This window comes from Chaetodon auriga, chromosome 14 (assembly GCF_051107435.1).
Source record: "Chaetodon auriga isolate fChaAug3 chromosome 14, fChaAug3.hap1, whole genome shotgun sequence".
Lineage (NCBI taxonomy): Eukaryota > Metazoa > Chordata > Actinopteri > Chaetodontiformes > Chaetodontidae > Chaetodon > Chaetodon auriga.
The window spans coordinates 26053427-26078320 of record NC_135087.1 but is presented as its reverse complement, the minus strand read 5'-3'; the positions used below and the strand labels follow the sequence as shown (position 1 = coordinate 26078320).

Sequence of the window (24894 nt, the reverse complement as noted above, 5' to 3'; positions counted from 1 at the left end):
GTGCTTCTGTTAGCTAACATTTATATTAACAACCTTAAATGACAATGAAAACACAGCAAATTCTCATATTTAAGACTATCAAAGCAACAAAAAGTTGTCACTTCAAAGAAAGAAAATAACTGAAACCATTAGGCTTTAAGCCAAAAGTGCTTGATCACGCTTGATCAGTTCCCTTGGTTTGGAAAAGCAGGCAAGGGAAGCAAAATAAAGCACCTGCCTCACTGCATCCAGTTAGCCAAGACATCTTCTCATACCAGCTCCGTGAAAAAGAGCGCGTATATCTCCTCCCTCTGTCTTCGGACTGCTGTTTAATTAAGATGTCCGGCCGGTCAGGTCCGAGCTCCTTCACTCTTAGTTTCTCCTCTCGAACGGTGTTGTTTTCAGTGACTTCACTGAACTTTCTCTCTTCATTTTCTCCTTTTTCGGCTCTCTCTGTGATTAGATAATGATCTTGTTTGCTAATTACTCCGACACTCTGCGCTCAACATCACTCGCTTGGCAGTTTTAATTACAGGCTCGCAGGTGAACAAACCGCTCGCTCTGTGCTGCCACCCCATGGCTGGTGGTGTGTATAGCAATCAGAGGTAGAGCAGGTGCAGTCAGCCTGCGCCCCGCTGTCTCGTATCTCTTGTATTGAAGAGGAACGAACTGCTCATGTCAAAGTTATAACGGGAGTCAATGGGGAAAGATGTGTGTGCCCCGTGGCCGGATATATGTCAGCTGTGAGTAACTGTAGACAACGTAGGACATTTCTAATCTGACTATTTAGTGCAGATTTTACATTTTAGTAACTCACTTCAGACTATATTATTCATTTTGCCTTTTTAAAACATATATACTAGTAAAAGTCATTTTAAAAAACATTTTATTAAAGGAAGGGCTGTGTGATTGAGACAGAGGGGGCGGCGCCCTAGCGCCCTCTATTGGCCAGCCACCCCTGCTGATCAGTCGGATGAGACGAAGTTGATAAAGACAATTGCATCTCGCAGAGGGAAGCTTGGCGTTTTAACACGGAAATGCAATGAAATCGATTCTTTATTAGAAGCTGGTGAAAGTAAAGACACTATAAGCAAACACATTGATGCATTCAATAACTTTTTGGCTGAGTTTATGGAATTAAAAGTATCTGTGCAAAGCCTTTCAAATGAAGATGGGAGGCTGACCATTCAGATTGGTATGAGCCTAAATTAATTGTGTTCAGAGAGTTTTTAAGAGGTGTTCAAGCATGAATGGATGATGCAAAGCCTCCAGCAGGACCTCTAGTAGCGCCTCCAGCACATCTTCAGCTTATTTAAAGGCTAAAGCAGAGTGTGCTGCTCTGAGAGCGAGGGCTCAAGCTTTGGAAAAAAAGTATGTTTTGGACTTGGAAGAAGCTCAGCTAAAGGCAAGGAAAGAAAAACTTGCCATGGAGGCTGAGTTGGCAGCTGCAGACGCCAAAATAAAAGTCTTCATGGGATCTGAATGTTTGTACACACCAGTGGAGACCACAAAAGAACCAAAATCAGAAATATGTACACCTGATCTATCCATAGAAGCATCTGGAACATCTGAGTACAGAGCTCCGGCAACAATTCAAAAGGCTCAAACTTCTCAGGAAGTAAGCTTCCCCCACTGGCAAGCACAAGCTTCAAATGTAAATCATGGACACAAGAATCATGTGAATCATGTACAAAGAGTCTCAAATAACAATGATCAAAGAGGTTTCAACGACATCATGAGAAGATAAAATGAAATAACTGAAATGCTGGTTAAGCAACAACGATTATCTCTTCTTCCAACAAGGGAAATTCCTGTATTTGATGGTGATGCTCTTCAGTACAGATCATTTGAAAGAGCTTTTCAGCAAGGAATAGAGCACAAAACGGACAATGTGCACGATAAATTGTTCTATTTAGAGCAATTTACAAAAGGACAGCCTAGACAACTGGTTCGCAGTTTCCTCCATATGGACCCAGAAAGGGGGTTTATTGAAACAAAAAAGCAGCTTGAAAGGCATTTTGGTAATGAAATTGTAGTATCTGCTCTTCTGCAGGAAATTCCTATCTCCTAGGCTTGAGGAATCTTTCTACCCGTATATAATGTAAACCTTTAACACAAACGTTGAGAGGCCATAACCATATTAGGTACCCTCTTTCTTTGCAGTATATGCTCTGCCATAACCATATTAGGTCTTCTTCGAACCCTCTGTGTCCCCTGTATAATTCACGTTTGAGATGCTGTATGTGTGTGTTGATTCAATTGGCTGAAACCACCCAGACATAGCATGTTGTCTGAGATGCTGTACTTGTTTTAATAAACTTGTTTATTTATGAACAAGACAGTATCGGCGGAGAACTTCTTCATCATCTTCACTTCATTGCTGCATCATTTGTTCACAATAAAATGAAGATAACATCAGCACATATGGATAAAATCCTGAGTTGGTCTTCAGAGAAGACAGAAGATGGGCCAGCTTTAAGATCTTATGCGCTGTTTCTTTAAAGCTGCTATAATACTATGACGGAAATCAAGTTGATGGAAGAGCTGGAAACTCCGTCTCACTTAAGGACAATTGTATCCAAGTTGCCTTTTAAGCTTTGTGATAAGATAAGATAAGATAAGATAAGATAAGATAAGATAAGATAAGATAAGATAGACTTTATTTATCCCACAATGGGGGGAAATTCACATTACAGCAGCAACAGGATGGAGTACAAGAAGTCAGAGGACAAGAGGACAAGAAAAATATTGCATAGTATTATATACCCTATGGAATTTACAATATATACAATACGTACACCCTGATTTACTTATATGTATTACTCATTTAAAAATGACGATTGCATATGAAAACAGGAAAAATGTGAGATGTGATCAATACGGCTTGCATTTGAGTTGATGTTATTGTGCACTGTTATACAGTCTGATGGCCGTGGGCAGGAATGACCTGCGGTAGCGCTCCTTCCTGCACTGGGGATGTAAAAGTCTTGTGCTGAAGGAGCTGCTCAAGGTCCTCACAGTGTGGTGCAGGGGGTGGGAAGAGTTGTCCACGATGGATGTCAGCTTGGCTAACATCCTTCTGTCCGCCACCTCCTCGATGGAGTCCAGTGGGCAGCCCAGGACAGAGCTGGCTCTCTTAACCAGTTTGTTCAGTCTCTTCCTGTCTCTGTCTGTGCTGCACCCTCCCCAGCATACTATGGCATAAAACACTGCAGAGGCCACCACAGTGTCATAGAAAGTCCGGAGTAGAGCCCTGCACACACCAAAGGACCTCAGTCTCCTCAGCAGGTGTAGGCGACTCTGGCCCTTCCTGTGCAGGGCATTAGTACTGTCTGTCCAGTCCAGTTTATTGTTGAGGTGAATACCCAGGTACTTAAATGAGTCCACCATGTCAATGTCCGAGCCCTGGATGTTCACCAGTGTGTGAGGGGAAGGTTTTCTTCGGAAATCAATAATCATCTCCTTGGTCTTGCTGGTGTTTAGGATCAGGTGGTTCTGCTGACACCAGTCCACGAAGTCCATGATGACCCCCCTGTACTCCTGCTCATTCTCCTCTGACACACAGCCAACAATGTCACTGTCATCAGAGAATTTCTGCAGATGACAGAGGGTGGAGTTGTGCATGAAGTCCGAGGTGGAGAGGGTGAAAAGGAATGGTGACAGCACCGTACCCTGGGGGGCCCCTGTGCTGCTGCTGATAAATAGAGAACAGTGGTCTGTGACCTTCAAGAAAGCTGCAAAAGGCGAGCGAAGTTTAAGGATCTCGTTGAGTATGTTGAAAGGCAGTCACAAGCTGTTTTGGATCCCATTTTTGATCCTCCATTGAGGATGAAGGATGGGTCAAATGCAGAGAAATAATTTCACAAAGCATGGCGTGTGCATGTGATGTGTGGCATGTGATGTAGTGATAATAAAAAGTACGTTTCTCCTTCTTTCTCTTCTTAAAAACACAAAGTAATGACACAGTGTAAAATAATTAAGTTTTCCCATGGACTGCATCCCCTGTGAAAGGTAAGACACCTTCCCAAGCCATTTTACTTATGCAGTTCTGCCTGTCCAGAAACCTGCACTATAAACTCAATAGGCCTGTGTGTCAGAGGGGTACCAAGCCATTGCTGCAGTCCATGGAGTCCCGGGATGGAAAACCTACTACCCAGTGGGACGCCACCTCTCTTTCATCCACCTTGCTCTGGAAATGAGAATGACATTCCATTCTCATGGGAATAGAATTGCCCACCCTGGTGAGTGCATCAAATTCCAGTGCATGATGAGTGGAAAATGAGACTCTCTTTTCGCAAACGTACATAAATCATATCGTACATAAATATATGATATGTATATACCATGCTATACGTATATACCACATATAGTTAAGTCTATTGTTAGAACTGTTACTGTTGCTGCGATTGCATGTCTGTCTGTCTCTCTCTCTCTCTCTCTCTCTCTCTCTAACCCAACTGGTCAAGGCAGATGGCTGCCCACCCAGAGCCTGGTTCTGCCTGGGGTTTCTGCCTGTTAAAAGGAAGTTTTTCCTCACCATGGTGGCCAAGTGCTTGCTCATGAGGGAATTGTTGGGTCTCTGTAGATAAAGAGTATGGTCTTTACCAGCTCTATATGGAAAGTGTCCAGAGAAAACCTCTTTTGTGATTTAGCACTATATAGATAAAATAGAATTGAATTGAAAGCAAGAGACTTGCTCAGTGGCCAGGCTTGTGCAGCTGTAGGCTTGTGTCTTGTCCAAACCACAAAAGCCACTTCTTCGTCTTTTCTGTAGTCTGCATCAAGATCTTGAAATTTCTGTATGGAGACTCATTCAGTCTTTTTGTGCTCTGATACATGGTTTCTTGATGGATGTGTGACGGGTGTTGTATTGTCTGCCTACATATAGCTTCACACACTTATAGTGCTTCTTTTCTTAGATAATCAGATTGTCCATCTCTCTAAACAGAGGAGATTTCATCAAAAAACAGTCCGGACCTTTGGCTGTTGGTAAGGAGAAGGGAAATTGCAGCAGATATGGGAAGAACCCTGAGGAAGTGTGTGAGTGTGTGTGTGTGCGCATTCATGTTTGTATCTCCCAGGAATAGACCCATTACTCTAAGTAATGTAAGTCCCTTGTTGTCAGGGTGAAAATGTCTTTTCCTGCCTGGCTAGAAGATAAAGGCACTTTTATTTGTGCAGCCATGGGAACCCTCATTTCCTGGTCCAGTTTACTTTCCAGATCCTTGCTCAACTAACTGCCCCAGCTGCAAGTACTGAGTCTGGAGGGAGAAGCACAAGGGGAGGGACATGGATGATAGAAACAAAGTAAGGGGGTGGCGTTGGTGGAAGCAGGGTGAAAGCTTGTGCTATGTCAAGATTGTGAGTCAGTATGGATCAACACAAATACACTTGTGCATTAGTATTTATCTGAAAGAAACACATTCCAGAGCAGACATACTTTGTCACAGACCACAGGCATAAAAACACATGACCTACAGTCTGAGATAGGTGTAAATTCAGGTTCAGGTTCTCAGGCCTCTACAGTTTACTCTCTTCACAAACATCTTTCCCCTAACACTTCACAGCTGCTTTGTATTTGGATACACTACAGATAGTGTTGTTTCTCATGTCAAAACCTGGCTAATAGCAGAGCACCATATAAAGGAGAACAACTTACCAAAGTGGCCAATGATCTTATGTTTGCTAGACTTTAGAGCAGAAATTATTAAAGTCAATTATTTTTCTAATTGAGTAATCATTTGAGTCATTTTTTTTTTCAACAAGACTGAAAGTCTATAGCCTTGCAGCTCTGTGAGGTGGTACTTGCTCCAGTATATTACTATGCTAGCATGTGCTGATTAGTTCTAAGTATCAAGGGCACAAGTAGACTACAGCTGTCCATATTTGGTCATAAAATAATGGACAAGTTTTGACCTGATGATGGCACTGAAGGAAATACTAAGGGATCACCAAGGTTAACACCCTGAGGGGAACATAAATGTCTGAACCAAATTTCATGGCATGCCATTCAATTGTTGCTGAGGCATTTCAACCGTGACCACAATTTTTAACCTCAAAATAAAACTCATTAACGAAGTCTTTTGGACTCATCCTGTGGAAACCATGACTTTGAAATATTTCACGGGATAAGCAAGAATTTTTTCCTGGTGATGGCACTATAGAAAGTTAGAGGATGACCTTAGTCAGTAGGATTAAACCTCTGGGAACCATGAATATCTGCTTAAAATTTCAATGAAATCCATCTACAGTTGTCAAGATGTTTCAGTCTGGACCAAACTGGTGGACTGGCATGGTTCTAGAGCCCTCGCTAGACCCATGCCACCTCCATGCCTTGTAAAAGAGACCCAGGGCTTGTGATCAAGTCTGCAAATGCAAATATCAAAAGGCAATTCAGACTTCTATGGAAGTGCAGAAACTTCTACGAAAGTAAGTCAGAGGTAAGTGCAAAGTGCTAGATTAGCTTTGTAGTTAGGACAAAATGAAGTGTCCATGTTAACCTAACCTCACTGTTCGTGAAAAGCACACCAAAGCAGAGACAGACAATTTAAGAACCAAAGTGCATGACTTTAAGATGTATTTGATGTTCAGTGTAAAAAGCTGTTTTGTTAAAAGCAAAATCAAAACCACCAAATTTCTGAGTATTGTCAGAGTATCAGTGAACTGTGACAGGTCAAGACTGATCTCAACTGTTGTTCTGTAATACTACAAAGCACAGGAGCTGAAAAAAAGCAGGCACCAACATGTATGACTGAAATTCAAATGTGGCTTATTTATTTATTATTACTGTTGAGAGGCATACATTACAGTGCAAACCGTCCTTTGGCAAACGTACAATACAAATGTCATAGTAGGTACTACTATATCCACCTTGACCACTGGTTAAGGGACAGTGTAGGTAAAGCATGTTCAGTCATGTGGAGCAGTGCATTCCATTGACACTTAGGAAGAAAAACTTGACACTTGGGACACTTTTGGGTGGAAACAAAAACAGGTTACTGTAAAGAAATTAGAAAACAAATTAACTAACACAACTGATATATGAATATGAAGACTGGTAACGAAGAGACCTCACAGTGCTTTGACAGCCAAACTTTGGGACACTTGCCAAATTGCATTTTGCCTGTTAATGAGACACACATTTGCTCATTCATTCACAAACTTTATGAAAATATATTAAAATGCAAAACACAGAAACACAGTAAAACATACAGACATTGGAGCACATGAATGGGATGTATACATACGGGTGTTGTAGGAACCAGAATCAGAAAGTTGTGGAGAGAAAAATGCACAACTGTAAACTCACAGGTTGATGTACAAACCCATCCAGTATATTTAAAAATATGATACGATTTACCAGTGCAACTGAAAGCCCCATAATCCATCTGGAATGCTGAATGAAACATTCTGGAGAGTATCATTTCTGTTTAGTGACAAATGCTTGCTCAGAACTTTACCACATAAAGAAAACAATGGAAAGGAACACTGCAGCTGCAGCTGCTTCACCATAATTAGGAGCAAAACAGGAAACAAAAACATGACTTATGTTACACGAAGCAAGCCAGTGCATGGGGTACAATGACTTTGTACAATAACTTGTCAAGACATGTATATCAGCTGACAGGAGTCAGTGGAATAAATCTGTCTCAGAATTCCAAGATGGTAGAGACTGTATTGACACTGTATCGCAATCATCAGCACCCTTCCCCCAACATTACCCTCACTTTCCCTCTCATATGGCTTCCATTACAGCGAAATGAAGGTCAGAGGGCTAGAGAAGCCTGTGTTCCACACATGCTCTGCCCAATGACATCACCCTGGTCTCAAAATCTTGAGCATGGCAAAGCATTAGCATTCTTAACCTATATCAAAACTGAAATGGGAAAATATCCAAATACTGCACACATGAGCAAAAACTTAAAATAAGGAAAAGGTGGAGTCAAAATGGATGCTTAACAAAGGAATGCATGCAAGCGTGTCCTTGTCTAAACTAGTTCTAGAAAGGTGCAGGTTCACAACATTAGAGAAGCTTAACAGTTCAATCGTGGCTCTTCGGTTTTGTGTAGTCTGTGGAGTAAAGACTATACATGAATAAAAAAAAAATCTGTGAGCAGACCACAAGGAGAATACTGCTAGGGTAGAGCTTGCAGTACCAAAGGCTAAATCCTGACCGTATTACAACATTCATACATAGTTTCAAAGATAGACACGTGCTATTTATGTCATTTTAGAAGTAAGTAAATCATACATTTGGCTTAACAAGACTGAGGAAAATACTGGGACAAAGTTCACAATATTACAGTGGTAAAATGAATGTTCTTTGACTGCTTCCTGAAAGCAAAATGAAACTTGGAAAAGAGCACAACAGTGCAAGAGCTGGTCTGAGTGTCCTACAGGGCTCCACCTCACTCAAGTTCAGGACAGGCCAGCAGAGACATTAAGTAAGTTAACCAACAGGTTGTCCATGGATAGAGGAGCGTTAATCAGTAGACATCTCTTTTGCATTACAAACATTTTCGTAGGGCTTCACATTATCTTCATATGTAAGCATTTGTATACAAAAAGGGAGGAAAAAATACATATTTATAACATGATATAAAGCACCTTAGATTAAAAGATAAAGTAAATCTATTCATAAAGTCTTTTAGTTTGAATAAAACCATCCTCTCAATTGCAAATTTATCATAAAAAGGCATATACTGAGTGTATATAGGTTGCTTTGCAAACAAAAGACAATACTTTGAAGGTTCATATTTATTGATTAATTCTTTGATATAAAAGGGGGAAAATAGCACCAGTTTTTGGAATCTCTAACCTGAGAAACTTTTGTGAGACAACAAAATGGCTGCCGCCTTTCAATCTACTTCCCTTTCCTGCTTGTCGATGGCAAGTAGCCCAGCATTTTGTTGCCAAGTATTAGTCGCAGGACACAGTGGCTGTTTGTTACACTTCAGAAGCCTCAGTGGACTCCCATTCATCAATCCATCCACCCACCCACTGGTTCAGAAATAAATCCATTTAGTGATTGCTGGCTGGATGCCAGTGGATTTCAAACTGAGCCACAGGCTGCTGGCCCTTAAGAGGGCAACAATTCAAAACAAAAACAAAAAAATCAACCCCCTCCCCAGATCAACTCAAAAGGATACATAATGAAACAAAACAAAAACTGAGGCTATTGGGTCTATCAAGGCTGTGGATTAGCACACCTTCATGAGTCTCATCCTCTCTCCGGATGTCTGTGTGTGAGTGTATGACTTTCAGCCATAAGAGTGTGTTTGTTGGTGGGGTCCTGAGGGTTATTCATGGTGGATGTCTGCTTTTAGCCACTTCTCAACATCTGCCTGTTCCAGGCACACCGGGCAGCAGGCACCTTTTAGCTTGACTGGCTGTTTGCATTCGGCCGGTGGACAAGACTCCACAAAGCATGTCACCTGGGCATCCTGTGGGGGTTGGGGGGTTAAAGTAATTGGTTAGTTGCCATGTAAGATTAGATGAAAGCTTTGTTGTCACTGTCCGGGGAGACTGGCCAGCTGCAGTATGAATATCAAAATATAAGAAGTACAAAAAAGCACAACAACTACAGAAACGGGAAACTATTATATACAGCAAAACTTAAAATCACAGTATTGTCCAATATATTAAATAACAAGCCACAGATCAATGTCTACAATCTACGGTGCTTAACACATTTATTAGACCACCACCCAAAGTAAGGTTTATGCCACAGCTGCCCTAACTTAACAGCATTGGTAATTACCAAAATCATTTTTTTATGTTTCTGTAATATACCAATATGTAGAAGCTCTTTAACCGAAATGATATTTTTCTGTTTAATATTTTTTTTATTAATGTGTATACAAGGGTAACAGAGGCAGTTACATATATCAGTATACATTGGTGTGAACGTTGAACATGCTTGTATGCACCTTTAGATTGTATAATTTTTATATTTTTGAGAACAGAGAGGACTTGCAAAAAATGGAACCAAATGAACAATACAGTGAAAACAAATTTAGACATGGTCTAAATGGATAAAATTATTGGATTGGCTGCACAACCATAACAGATAGAATACATAAATAATAGTAGAAGAGAGAGGGAGAAGAAAGAAAAAGAAGAAAGAAAACAAAAGGGAGAAAAAAAGGTAAAAAGGGTGTGTGTGGGGGGTTATACTGTTGGAAAAAGGTCAATAAACTGTTGCCATTTGTTGTAAAACTTGCTCAAGTTTCCCCTTCTTGAATACCTAATTTTCTCTACTTTCAAAAATGACAGTCTCTTTCATCCAGCTGTTGTGGATTTCCAATTCAGAAGGAGGTGGCGTTTAGCAATTACAGAGGTAAAAGCAATTATTTCCAGTTCTTTAGAAGAGTATAGGGTATAGTCTTCTGGAAGGCAAGAGATGCCAGTGTGTGGAGAAGTATGAATAGTCTTTGAGAGTATCTTAGACATGATGTCAGAGTAAATTTGCCAAAAGTTCGTAAGAGCTGGACAGGAAAAAAACATATGCGTGAGATTGCAGGGTGAGCCCCCACATCTGTCACAGACATCTACCACATTTGGGAAAATCTGTGCTAACCTTGTTTTCGAATAACGGCATCTAAATACAACTTTAAACTGTATCAAGGTTAAACGGGCACAAATAGATGTTTTATGAATGACTTTCAGCGCGGATTCCCACCAGTGTTCATCAAAATTCAAACCCAGCTCACGCTCCCAAGCCTCCCTTGTGTTAATGGCTAGATTATTGTCATATGCCTGGATAGAACTGTAAACTTTTGAGATTAAAGACCTTTGTGAAGGATTAAGTTGTAGAAGTTCACCCCATGGCTGCTTAGGTGGAAGGTGGGGGAAGTTGGGAAATAAGGATTTTACACAGTTCCTGACCTGGAAATATCTAAAAAGGTGAGAGGGTGGAAGATTGAACTCAGTAACCAGATCTGCGAAAGAACAAAAGATCCCTTCTTTATAGAAATCCTCAAAACATTTCAGTCCCTTATCATGCCATAAGGAGAAAGCGGAGTCAGTAAACATGGGTTTGAACACAGGATTTTTCAATAATGGGGTTAAAACTGTGGGAGCAGTAAATTTAAACTGTTTCCTAAGTTGAAACCATAACTTGAGCGTGGCAGTAACCACAGGGTTGCAGGTAAGGTCAGAGGGGTTAGCCGTCATCGGGCCGGTCAATAAAGCCGAGAGAGAGACTGGGGAACATGACTGTGCTTTCAGCTGATACCAAGGTACATCAGTAGACTTGAACCAGAGTATAATTTTAGCTATGTTTGCGGCCCAATAATAGAACTGAAAATTTGGGAGAGAGAGGCTGCCATAGAATTTACAGTTCTGAAGTATCTTTTGTTTAACTCTGGGTATCTTGCCATTCCACAAAAAATGACAAATAATTGAGTCAACTGTTTTGAAAAAAACTTTTGGGTAAGAATACAGGCAAACATTGAAAAGAAATAAAAGTTTTGGCAGAACACTCATCTTGACAGTGTTTATTCTCCCAATCAAGGAGAGAGGAAGGGAACCCCATTTTTGAAAGTCAGCCTTAATCTCGGCTAAAAGGGGAGAGAAACTTTCAGAGTAAAGAGATTTGAAGGATCTGGCTATGTTAACCCCAAGGTACCTAAATCCTGAAGGACATACCTTGAAAGTAATGTCTGACTGGGAGAGTTGCAACGCTAGTTTATTGACAGGATAACATTGACTCTTGGCGACGTCAACTTTATACCCTGAAAATCAGGCAAATCTGTGAAAAAGTGAAACAATGGCAGGGCAGGCTCTTACTGGATTTGTGACATATAGTAACGAGTCATCAGCGTACAACGATAATTTCAACTCTGTATGAGACCTGGTAATGTCATTAAAGGTGGGAGAGGTCCTCAAATAAATAGATAAGGGCTCTATTGCAAGTGCTAATAAAAGAGGACACAGGGAGCAGCCCTGTCTACAACCTCTATTTAGAAAAAAATTACCGGATTGAGTATTATTGGTAGTAATACTAACACAGGGAAGTGTATAGAAAAGGCGTAACCATGACACAAAACTTTCACCAAATCCCAATTTAGCTAGGACTGCAAATAAATAATTCCATTCAACTCGATCAAACTCCTTTTCGGCGTTGATCGATATCACTACTTCGGGTACGGTTGTTGTTTTTCAAATAAATTATGTTTAACAAAGTGCGGATGCTGTAATAGAGCTGACGCCCTTTTATAAAGCCAGTCTGTTCCTTAGAAATGATTGTAGGAAGGACCTTTTCAAGCTGGCGGGCCAAGGCCTTTGAAAGAATTTTTGTATGTACGTTCATTAAAGAAATTGGCCTGTAGGAGGTGCAAATATCAGAATCTTTGTCCTTTTTTAAAAGAACATTAATAGAGGCTTGCCTCAATGTAGGGGGGAGGGAGCCGAGGGTTAGAGATTCGAGATAAACAGAGTGAAGTATTGGAATAAGCTTGGCCTGAAAGGCTTTAAAAAATTCAACCGGAAAGCCAATTCTGGGTTTACAGAAGGAAACTGAAGTTCGTCTAAGAACCTGTGCATATCAGCCAGATCTGATGGGAGTTCAGACTTGTACAAGGACTCATAAAACGACAAAAAGACAGAGTTGATAACATCCGGGTCTTCCTGCAAGACTCCCGATCCATCCTTAATGCGAGGTATTAAACTCGAAGCCGCTTGACGACGCAACTGGTGAGCCAGTAACCTACTAGACTTGTTGCCGTGTTTGTAATCTCTCGAGCGAGAATGAAGCAACAGGCGCTCCGCCTCATTAGTTGTGATAAGATCTAACTCAGTCTGTAAGGTCACGCAACGTTTTAAAAGATCGTCAGATGGAGTGGTTGCAAGCTGTTGATCAACTGAGCCTAAGTCAGATGAGAGTTTCTGAATATTTAAGATCTTTAATTTCCTTATGTGTGCAGAGTATGAAATTATCTGACCTCGCAAATATGCTTTTAAGGATTCCCATAGTAGTGCTTTAGAGATAGGTTCTGAGTCAGATTGGTTAAGAACAATAAAGTCCTCTACTGCACTTGTAATGAATTTATGAAATTTGTCGTCTGATAGAAGTGTGGTGTTGAATCGCCACTGCGTGGGATAACGAGGGCCGGAGGAAATCTGAATATCTATGGAAACCGGAGAGTGATCTGAAACAGTAATTGGGTGATACGCAACATTTGTCACTTTTGGCATAAGTTTAGCATCTACAAAGAAATAGTCTATGCGAGAAAAGGTCTGGTGCACATGAGAAAAAAAAGAGTATTGCCTACTGCTCGGATTACGAAATCTCCAGGGGTCTACATAGCAATTGCTAGACATGAAATTGTGAAAGGCCTTGGCCATTAGTAAATGGGTCAGGACAGGTTTAGAACGGTCTAATTGAGGATCAGTTCATGTCCCCTCCAAAAATCAAAAAATAGTCACTCAGAGAGGGTAGATTTTCAAACAACTTATTCATAAAACAAGGACTATCAAAATTAGGTGCATATACATTAACTAATAGGACAGGCACACAAAACAGAGTACCTGAAACAATCAGATATCTGCCATCTCTGTCAGAAATTATATTAGTCAGGGTAAATGGGACAGATTTACCAATCAAGATGGCAACCCCTCTGGCCCTCGAGTTGAAACTAGAATGGAATACTTCAGCAACCCAGGGACATTTCAGTCTGATTTAATCTTTGTCCCTCATGTGGGTTTCCTGCAAAAACACAATGTCAGGCTTCAAGCGCTTAAAATGGGAGAACACCCTACATCGCTTGACAGCCCCCCCTAGACCTTTAATATTCCAGCTGATAAATCTCACGTTTGAGCTTGAAGCATTAGCCATGCGAAATGTGAGTTAAGATAAGAGGCAACCCGGTTCCCAGCCCCACACACCAGGGACAAGGGAGAAGGGGAGGAAAGGAAAAAAACAAAAAAAAAACAAAAAAAAAAAAACAACAAACTCGCCCCAGAACCCACTCCCACCCCCCAAAGCACCTACCACAGTCCCATCCTCAAACGACAGGATATCAGTGTTAACTCCACAAGGAGTTATAAAACAACAGAACAAACTCATGGCTTCGGACCAAAAAGTCATCTTCGCCTCACTCCAACTTAAGTGGAGCTCCTGGAAACATTCAAAAGATTGAAAAAAAAAAATAAAAATGTATAGCTAAAGATAAGAGTATTAAACAACACAAGACTCGCATGATGACTAAGTTTACTTGAGTGTTTTCACAAAAGCTGCGGCTTCCTTAGGTGATGTAAATTCCCTTGTGACATCCCCTCTGGTGATACGGAGACGCGTTGGATGTAACAGCCCAAACCTTATGTCGGGAATGTCTCTGAGCTGGCGTCGGATGTCATTGAAGGCTGCAGGGCTTTGGCTGTGCGTTCGGTGAAGTCGGGGAAGATGGAGATTGTTGAGTCCTTCACCTTGAACTGCCGCTGGGTTCTGGCGCATTGGAGGATCTCGGTACAGTCTGCATAATAGTGCAAGCGTGCTATTATGGGGCGAGGGCGCTCACTGGGTTTCGGCTTAGGCTGTAAGGATCGATGCGCACGGTCCACAACTGGCTCTTTTCCCAAGCCGAGAGCGACTTTCAACAGGATGGAGATTGTGGTCGCGTCGACCGTGCCGTGCTCCTCGGGCAGTCCTATTATCCTTATGTTGTTACGGTGAGACCTCGCTTCCAAATCTTCACATCTACTGTCGAGGGTAACAACTTGGGCCGAAAGTTTGTCCACTTTACTTTTGAGTGAAACCACATCGTCGGTGCATGATGACAACGAGCCCTCCATGTCAGTCACAGTTAACTTAAGCACATCCACCTCCGACTGGACAGCCGCTATGTTAGCATTTAGCTCCGTCTTCAGACTCTGCAACTCGGACTTAACCTGAGCAAAGTTGTCTGTCATTGCCGTCTTCAATTCCGACTTGCTTACCATCTCTTCTCGAAGAGCGGCAAGGAGTTCAGCCTTGAAACTCGCAGAAGTCATGCTCGGAACAGCGGCATTTTCGTCTGAAGGGAGGGGCGCAGGTGCACTCCGCGGTGGGTTAGCCGCACCACTCCCCAGGGATGCAGTCGGGGGGGGTAGGCCTCGGTAGCGTAGCCGCCGGGTTGTTTGTATTTTTCTGTTTCGCAGGCATGTCAGCACGTAAAGCAGTCCCAATGAACTCGTAGAGTCAAAATGTATTAATAAAAAGTTCACGAAAAGCCCTATATGATCATTTAAGAGAGTTTCACAGGAACTCCCGCAGACTCCATGAGTCACTAAGCCGGAAGGCCCCGAAATGATATTTTTAATGCTAAAATATAATTATCATTGTTATCCATGAATTTTCAAATTCACTGATTTACAGCGGCGAATCTCCTGGGACAACCTGGACCTGTGTGAGCAGGTCAATTGGAGGTACCTCTCCGGAAGAGAAACGCATCGGTGAGCAACTGTTCTGGCGTGCTAAATTGTCAGTTTTTTTTTTTTTGATGGACCATAGAGAGTTGGACCTACCTGGATATTGGAGCCAGTCGAAGTATGATAGCGAGCCAGACCCCAGAGGATACTTAGAGATACAATGCCGCGGAACCTGAATCTTTTTACACCTTTACACAAACACACACACCACCCACACAACAGTGCAGTGGGACTGATGTTCCATTTTTGTTATTTTATTTTTTTATTTTCTATACTTACCCGGGTAAGACTTGTGACATTCTGTGCAATTCATGCGTTTTATTCATCCTTCCCATCCTGTAATAAATAGTGAATACCGTGTTTGTCTCATTCCTATGTCATCGTTTGATCAATACTGGGCTCTGTAGTCAATCTTAGAACTTCTGTTTCACTGGCCATTGAATCTAGTTACTATCCCCTTTACTATTCCTTTTCTTTCTCAAAAGGGTTACATTATACTTGATTAATTTCTGACTTCTCAGAGAAGCCCAGTGAGCCGGCTCAAATTTGGGTATAAAAAAGGTGAATTCAGTTTGAAATTCCTCATTCCTGTTCAAAATGGTAAAACATAGAGAGCTCACTGAAAATGAAAGAGTCCGCATTAAAGCACTTCATGATGCTGGATTGTCTCTCAGACAAATAGGGAAAGACATAAACTGTTCTCACTGTGTGGTCAAGTGTGCTTTGGAGTCAATTGCCAAGACTGGTCCTTACACAATGCGCCAAGGAAGAGGCAGGAAATGAAAGTTAACTGAAGCAGATGTCAGACACCTCAAGATTTTAAGTGCTGGAGACAGAAGGAAGACCACTGCTGATCTTCAGGCAGAGATGAATGCTTCTAGATCAGAGTCTGAGAAAGTCTACAGAATGACTATAAGCAGACGACTGACGGAACAAGGCTTAAAGGGAAGAACAGCTGCTAAGAAGCCATTATTGAGGCCTGCAAACATCCAGAAACACATCAGATTTGCCAGGGAGCACAAACACTGGACTGTTGATGACTGGAAGAAGGTACTCTGGATGGACGAGTCCAAGTTTGTACTCTTCAGTCAGCATCGTCATGATTATGTCCACAGAAAAGCTGGAGAACATTTTGATGCCAGATGCATTGCACCCACAGTGAAACATGGTGGAGATTCCATTATGGTATGGGGTTCCACTTGTGGAAACGGCATGGGCAAATTAGTGAAAATCGACGGTATCCTGAACAAGACCGCCTACCACAACATCTTAGCGCATCATGGAATCCCTTCTGGACTGAATCTGATTGGGCGTGGATTCATATACCAACAAGACAGTTGACCCCAAGCATACTTCAAAGCTGTGCAGAGACTATTTGACCAAGAAAATGGAATCTGGAGTACTGGAACTGATGGACTGGCCAAGTCAAAGTCCAGATTTGAATCCTACTGAACAAATTTGGGATTTAGTAGATTCAAAGATTGATCGCACAAAAGTTTAATCTAAAGCAAGTCTGTGGGAACAGCTAGAAACTATTTGGAATTCAGTAACAAAAGAGACTGTCGAAAAGTACATAAAAACAATGCCAGCAAGAACGCAAGCTAAAGGGGGCGGAGCAGCAGGTAGTGCGTGTGCCTCACAGCAAGAAGGTCGCCAGTTCAATCCCCGGGTCGAAATTGTCCTTAGGTGTGAGTGTGAGTGTAAATGGTTGTTTGTCTCTATATGTTGCCCTGCAATCGACTGACAACCAGTTCAGGGTGTACCCCGCCTCTCGCCTGTTGACAGCTGGGATAGGCTCCAGCCCCCCCCCCCCCCCGCACCTTGAAAGGGATAGGTGGTATAGAAGATGAATGAATGAATGTGTGAAAAAGGACTATGTTGTCATCTCAGTTTGTTATTAGCCAAATAAATAACAGTAACATTTAAAGTTTTTGAAAGATTTCTAAAATATTTATGTTTTCTCATTTTTATGACAGGTGGTCTGATAAATTTGTTAAGTACTGTATGTTTAGATAATGTGTCTAAAGAAGAAATACAATCATTTCACAAAGGCAGGCAGTCTTGTACTTTTGTTTGGCACAGAACAGAAATTGAAACATTTGCCCATGATAAACTTCTAGTGAGGTGCCTGATCACAAAGCTGAACAGAGCAAGTAAGTGTTTTGTATTAGAGCAACAGCATGATGTGGTCAACTCAAACTTCTTTCCCAGACTGTCCTACTCACGATGGCTCCTCCTGCCAAATTAATACAAAATATCCTTCAATTACAGGGAGGCATGGAAGGTGGAAAGAGATGAGAGAAGAGGGTAGCCTAGGGGAAAGACACAAGCACAAAAGAAAAACTGACAGCTGTGTTATCAGACACGGTGAACAAAATAAAATTTAAGTGGGAAAGATTGCAACAAAAGGTAAGTGGGAGGGAAAGAGAGGAATGGAGATCAGACAAAGCCAGTCTTGGCATGGAGCTGCCATCTCCTTTGCCAGCAGTTGACACTGAAAAAGCATCAAAGATAAATACTGAGAGGCAAGTGGCCAGCGCACGCAAACACTGTGGGGAGACATTTGTACCAGGAGTAGGATAATGCCAAGAGGTGCTAGAGGAGGTGAAATGGGCAAAAACGCAAGACAGAGAGAAACTGGGGCATTTATACTGGGCAGACTGCTCACATAAAAATATTCTTATGGACAGCCTGTCCTCAATGAAAAACATGGAGATAGTAAAACCTGATCGGTTTCTCAGAGTGTGAAAAATGAGTGCATCTGTTTGTGTGGTATGTAAACCATTTGCACTGCATTTTGATTTACATGTTGAACATACTCTGCATTCACATATGGTGCAGGAATCCTTTTTCCATCGTTCTTCATTTGTTCGCTCACGTCCCTCACTATCAGTGCAGTCAGTCTTGCTCAGACGGGTCTCAAGTCTTTTAATCTGTAACAATACAAGGACATTAACATTTACTCAGAGAGCAATTGTTTCTGGTTACATCCACACTGCCACATCTCTCTCTCTTGCAACAAATTGTACAACAATGAGCCACATACAGTATACATGAGAACGTGCATACTGTGCAGTATGCACATACATGCTCTCATGTATACTGTATGTGGCTCTGTATGTGGCTCATATATACAATATGTACAAGTATGAAGTGAAAGGTACTACCATACTGAACAATATCTCATTCTTTAAACTATACAAAATCACAATTCTCTAACATAAACACAACAATCCAGAATCCTCTAAACACAGACACAGACAATTTTTGACAGCATGAAATACAATCTTTTACATTGATATAATACACATTCACTGCCCACTTTCTTAGGTACACCTGTTGAATTGCTTGTTAACACAAACAGCTAATCAGTCAATCACATGGCAGCAATTCATTGGATTTAGGCATGTAGACGTGGTCAAGACAATTTGCTGAAGTTCAAACCGAGCATCACAATGGGGTAGAAAGGGGATTTAAGTGACTTTGAACATGGCATGGTTGTTGGTGCTAGATGGGCTGGTCTGAGTATTTCAGAAACTGCTGATCTACTGGGATTTTCACGCACAACCATCTCTAGGGTTTACAGAGAATGGTCCGAAAAAGAGAAAATATCCATTGAACATCCGTTGTGTGGACAAAAATGCCTTGTTGATGTCAGAGGTCAGAGGAGAATGGGCAGACTGGTTCCAGATGATAGGCAAGAGTCACTCAAATAACCACTCATTACAACCAAGGTAGGCAGAATACCATCTCTGAACGCACAACACGTTGAACCTTGAAGCAGATGGGCTACAGCAGCAGAAGACCACACCAGGTACCATTCCTGTCAGCTTAAAACAGGAAACTGAGTCTACAATCTGCACAGGCTCATTTGAGCATCGTTTAAACACCACACCACTGAGTATTGTTGCTGACCATGTCCATCCCTTTATGACCAGTGTACCCATCTTCTGATGGCTACTTCCAGCAGGATAATGCACCATGTCACAAAGCTCAAATCATCTCAAACTGGTTTCTTGAACATGACAATGAGTTCACTGTACTCCCGTGGCCTCCACAATCACCAGATCTCAATCCAATAGAGCAGTGTTTTCCAACCACTGTGCCACAGCACATATGTGTGCCATGAGAAATCATCAGGTGTGCCGTGGAAGATTATCCAATTTCACTTGATTGGTGCTCTACAACTTAGAACACCATTCAGGTGAAATCTTTCTTCAATTCCTGCAAGAATATCAGCTTTGTGTTCAACTAAACATGCCCAGGTTTCACATTGAGTAAGTAAATTGAGACTAGATTATCATTTTATTTCAATAAATATACTTTTTGTGACATTTTTGTTTGGTGGTGTGCCTTGTGATTTTTCTAATGTAAAATATGTGCTGAGGCTCAAAAAGGTTGGGAAACACTGCAATAGAGCACCGTTAGAATGTGGTGGAACGGGAGATTCGCATCATGGATGTGTAGCCGACAAATCTGCAGGAACTGCATGATGCTATCATGTCAGTATGGACCAAAATCTCTGAGGAATGTTTCCAACACCTTGTTGAAAGTATGCCATGAAGAATTAAGTTCTGAAGGCAAAAGGGGGTCCAACTCGGTACTAGCAAGGTGTACCTAATAAAGTGCAGTGTTGACGTGAAACGAAGAAAAAAAAACTACATTTTCCACAAAAATTAGTCATTCACTTGATCATCTGTTAAATCTAAATCGTTAACATAATGAATATAAGCAGTTTAGCATTTTTAGTATGTAATATACTTAAAACAGATTTTTACTAAAACTTTGTATTTACCAATCAATATCGATATAATACTGTAATATCACAATCAAATATCACAATTGTTAATAATGAAAACAAAATAGAAATAAACTGTTCCATGAATAATTTAAATCACTGACATGAGTTCAGTGTTAAGTAACTATAAGGAATATTAACAATTGTATTAAGGGAAGTGCAAGCATTGAATGGAATCTTACAGTCTTACAGTCAATTAAGATTTAAATGAAAGCGGACTTGAAGTATCATTTGAATGAAATGGCCAAATGCATTGCACTGCAATACTGAAACCCCTTGAAGATGACATGTAGTTGGAAGCTGAACTGCATTAAATAAAAAAAGCAAATATGGCGTACATTGCAAAGCTGGAAGATATACTGTGATATTGTCCATACCAGAAATTGAAATGAACTGCCTGAAAAGGCTCAAAGTACAAATGCATTGCATAACATATAATACAATGGCATTACATATAATACAATAGTTCAAAGTCTTGAGACCTGTGTAAGTGAGGTCTTCTAGAACTTCTGTGGACTGTATTTGAAGAGAATTTGAAGATTTAAACAGCTACTGTATTCTGTATATTTATTATGCAAATACATGGTTTGAAAATCAAAACATAAACATATATCTTATAAACTCTAACTATGTACTTTGTAAACCTTGCATTTATCCATTGTGGCCATTCAGTTCACACTCTGAGATCCCCCCCCCAGCAGCAATAAGAAGAAGGTAACCAACTGCTTACAACTACCGGAAAAAGACGAAGCCAGGACTGACCACTATATTACAGTCCACACCCCAGGGAAGCCACTCGAAGGAGCCCCACTCAGACCCATCATCAGCAGCATCAACTCAGTTACCTACAACATCACCAAACATCTAACAAACATCCTAGCTCCTTTGGTCAGCAACACTCCAGACCACATCAAAAACTCCTAGGATTTTGCCAACAAAGTGGCAAATTTAAAACTGGACTCGGATGAAACCATGGTATCTTATGATGTTACCTCATTCTTCACACACGCCCTCACCCTGGAATTACAATTACAATCAGTCATTTGGCAGACGCTTTTATCCAAAGCGATGTACATATGACCTCACACACTGATGTCAAAAGAGACAGCCTGGCTTTTTTGGATAGCACAGGGCACATTGAAGAGAACAGGAGTCTCAACATTGAAGCATACAGAAAACCCATGCACATCAATCAATATTTGCTCTTTGATTCTCACCACCCTCTGGAGTACAAGCTGGGGGTTATCAGAACCCTTCAAAATTGAGCCTAGCACATTCCCACAAGGACAGACGGCAAGGATAAGGAGCAAAAACACATCAGGCAAGCACTCACAACGTGTGGCTACCCAAGACTGCAAAAAGACACATAACAGAAAGAGAAGAAAATTACCATAAATGGAACAACATTGTCATCCCTTACATTATCAGTACAGTATCTGAAAAACTCTTGAAGGATTTTCAACAAACACCAAATCCCTGTTCACTTCAAGCCCAGTGATAGCTTGAGGCAGAAACTTGTCCACACTAAGGACAAAACACCCGGATACAAGTACAGCAATGTAGTTGATGTGCAATGCAGTGAGAAATGCACAGACTTGTACATTGGGGAAACAAAGCAACCACTTCACAAACGCATGGCACAACACAGGAAACCCAACACCTCAGGTCAGGACTCAGCAGTCTTTGAAGACAATAATGTACATATTTTGGCCAGGGAGGACTGATGGTTTGAAAGAGAAGTGAAAGAAGCCATCCATGTCAAACTGGAAAGACCATCACTGAACAGATGTGGCCCAAGACACCACTTATCAGCAACCTACAATTCAGTCCTGAGATCTCTTCTGGATTCCGCTCAAATCACAGTACTGAAACCGCACTCCTTAAAATCACCAATGATCTCCTCTTCTCCTCTGACGCCGGAAACCTCAACATTCTCATCCTCCTCGACAATCTTCCTGCCTCTGGTGTCAAAATCACTCTTGAAATCCACCCACAACATCACCCTAAATATCGACGGCTCCACAGTATCCACCTCCGCTCACATCGTAAATCTTGGCATCATCTTCCAACCAAACCCTCTCCTTCAACCAGCATGTTAAACACATCACCAAAACAGCCTTCTTTCACCTCAAAAACATTACCCACCTCCAGCCATTCCTCTCCTCCACAGCTGCAGAAACCCTCATCCACACCTTCATCACCTGTTGTCTGGACTACTGCAACAGTCTCTTCTATGGTTCATCTTCAAAAAATTCTCAATAAGCTTCAATACATCCAAAACTCCGCCCCCCCACCTGCTCACCCACTCTCTGACCCGTGACCACATCACCCCCGTCCTCTACAACATCCACTGACTTTCCATCACCGAGAGAATCCGTTTTAAAATCCTCATCATGACCTACATGAGGAGTATTTACCTGGCAGTTCCTTTTATTTACTTTTCATATCCTGAAACCTCTTGCCAAATTCCTGACGAGACTTTTGCACAATTTTACTCTGGCCGGCTAAAGCAGTTCCACAGTGGCAACAAGGCATTCTTTCATAAATTTTCCTTCTGAATGAGGTTTCAGCTTCTTAGCTATTAGCTTGCTCACCACAAAACCTGCCTTCATAACACTGTTTCTGTCAGAATGCAGTCTTGTGAAAGCTGCTTGATGGGCATCCAAACTCCACAGAAGAGTCTTAACTTTATCCAAGCACATTTGTACTTGCAAATCATTGTTTGGCAGGTTTCGAGCTGTAATGATGCCTTTTTCATCACTGCAATGTGCCCCCACGTTCTTGAGTGTTGCGGTCACTCTGACCATGACCTGGACAGGCATACAGAGAGAAGGGACCATCTGGAAGGACATGTGGTCTACTGTTTTATGTATATTTTCTTTTATTACAGAAAAAGCAATTGCTGTCTAGAGAACTTTTTTGCATTTCTTTTTGTGCTGCATTTTGCATTTATGAATTGCTTCATAGGCTGAATAAAATGTACTGCATGCCATATATGGCCTGGAGGCCGCACTCGCCCCATAGAATGCAAGATGGGGCTGTGTTAGGTGGCAGCCTGTTGCAGTAGCTCCGTTGTTTGTGTTTTTGTTTATTTAGTGTGTTTTCCCATCTCTTTTAATTTCTATTTCTTACTTTTAATTTCTATTTCTATTTCTAACTACATTTTTGGTAACTGTGTCGTGATATTTGCATGCAGTTTTACAACTTTTTTGGTGGCCTTTCTGTTACTTTTTGCACTCTTCGTAACAGAGGGCTGTACAGATGGGAGTGGGGGCATTGTCTACACATGCGAGCAGCTGATCGCGTTGTGTAAACCCATGCTGCTGCCCGGAGAGAGGATTGTAGTCCCAGGTGAGCTGAAGAGACGACGTCAGGGCTGCAGAACCAGAGCCAAATGGAGGGCGAAGGCACGGAGATACAGACCGTCTGTTCTGGTGATCATTATGGGAAACGTGAGGTCCTTAGCAAATAAGACGGATGAGCTTGTCTTGCTGGTCAGGACTCAGTGGGAATACTGACAGTGCAGCCTTATGGCCTTCACAGAGTCGTGGTTGCATTCGGACGTCCCGGAACGGAGCATGGAGGTACCCAGCTTCAGCTGTGTGCGGGTGGACAGAGACGTGGCTAAGAGCAATGAGATGAAGGGAGGAGGGATTGCGCTGTTTGTGAATGAGAAGTGGTGTAATCCCGGGCATGTTACCGTTAGGGAATGTTTCTGTAGCCCGGACATTGAGTTGCTAGCTGTGGGGATGCGGCCTTTTTATTTGTCTCAGGAGATCACGTCTGTCATCGTGATCACTGTTTACATCCTTTCGAAGGCTGACGGGGAAGCAGTGCATTATGTCATCCACTCTACCGTAGCGGAGCTACAAACGCAGCAACCAAATGCATTTGTATGACTGGATACTTTAACCGCAATACTTTGGACAAAACTCTGCCTACTTTCAACCAGTTCATTAACTGTCCCACCAGAGACAACGCACACTAGACTTAGTGTATGCTACTGCAAAGGATGCATACAGTGCCACTGCCCTTCCACCCTAGGCAGAGCTGATCCCAGCCTGGTGTTGTTAACACCTCGGTATGTCCCTATTGTCCAGAGGCAGCCTGTGTCCATGAGAACAGTGAGGAGGTGGACTCAGGAGGCTAATGAGTCATTGCAGGGCTGCTTTGAGACAACAGACTGGAATGTGTTGTGTGAGCCACATGGGGAGGACATCAGCAGCCTGACAGAGTGGATCACAGAGTACATCAAATTATGTGAACCATGACCATGAGACCATGCTGCCAACCCGGACTGTACGCTGCATCCTCAACAACAAGCCCTGGATGATTGAAAAGTTGCACTGCATTGAAAAGTCTGCTGAACAAGAAGAAACAAGCTTTCAGGTCAGGGGACAAAAAAGAATGGAGGAGTGTTCAACGTGAGCTAAGGGAGAAGCTGAGGCAGAGCAGAGATGCCTATAGGAGGGAGCTGGAGGCCAAAAGGCTGCTGGCCCTGCTGGCCGACATTAGTTCCACAGTCCTGAGGACTTGTGCCAGCCAGCTGTCCGTGATCCTGAATCACCTCTTCACCCTGAGCCTGAGCCTGCAGAGAGTCTCGATGCCGTGGAAGATGTCCTGTGTGGTTCCTGATCCAAAGAAGAAATCTCCATCTGGCCCCAATGACTACACGCCCGTTGCCCTTACATTGCTCATGGTGAAGGTGC

The 24894-nt window shown here is 42.0% G+C and overlaps 1 protein-coding gene across 3 annotated transcripts in view; it reads right to left on the bottom strand.

Moving 5' to 3' along the window:
• Positions 1-6731: 6731 nt before the first annotated feature.
• The window catches only part of pxdn (peroxidasin), a 102487-nt gene continuing 84324 nt past the window's right edge, over positions 6732-24894 (bottom strand). For all 3 annotated transcript variants that reach the window (XM_076748681.1, XM_076748682.1, XM_076748683.1), the window contains 2 exons: positions 18207-18320; positions 6732-9422 (listed from right to left, as the gene is read on the bottom strand). In XM_076748681.1, the coding sequence (XP_076604796.1) occupies positions 9279-9422; positions 18207-18320 (258 nt within the window). In that variant the 3' untranslated portion in view covers positions 6732-9278. The remainder of the gene's footprint in view (positions 9423-18206; positions 18321-24894) is intronic.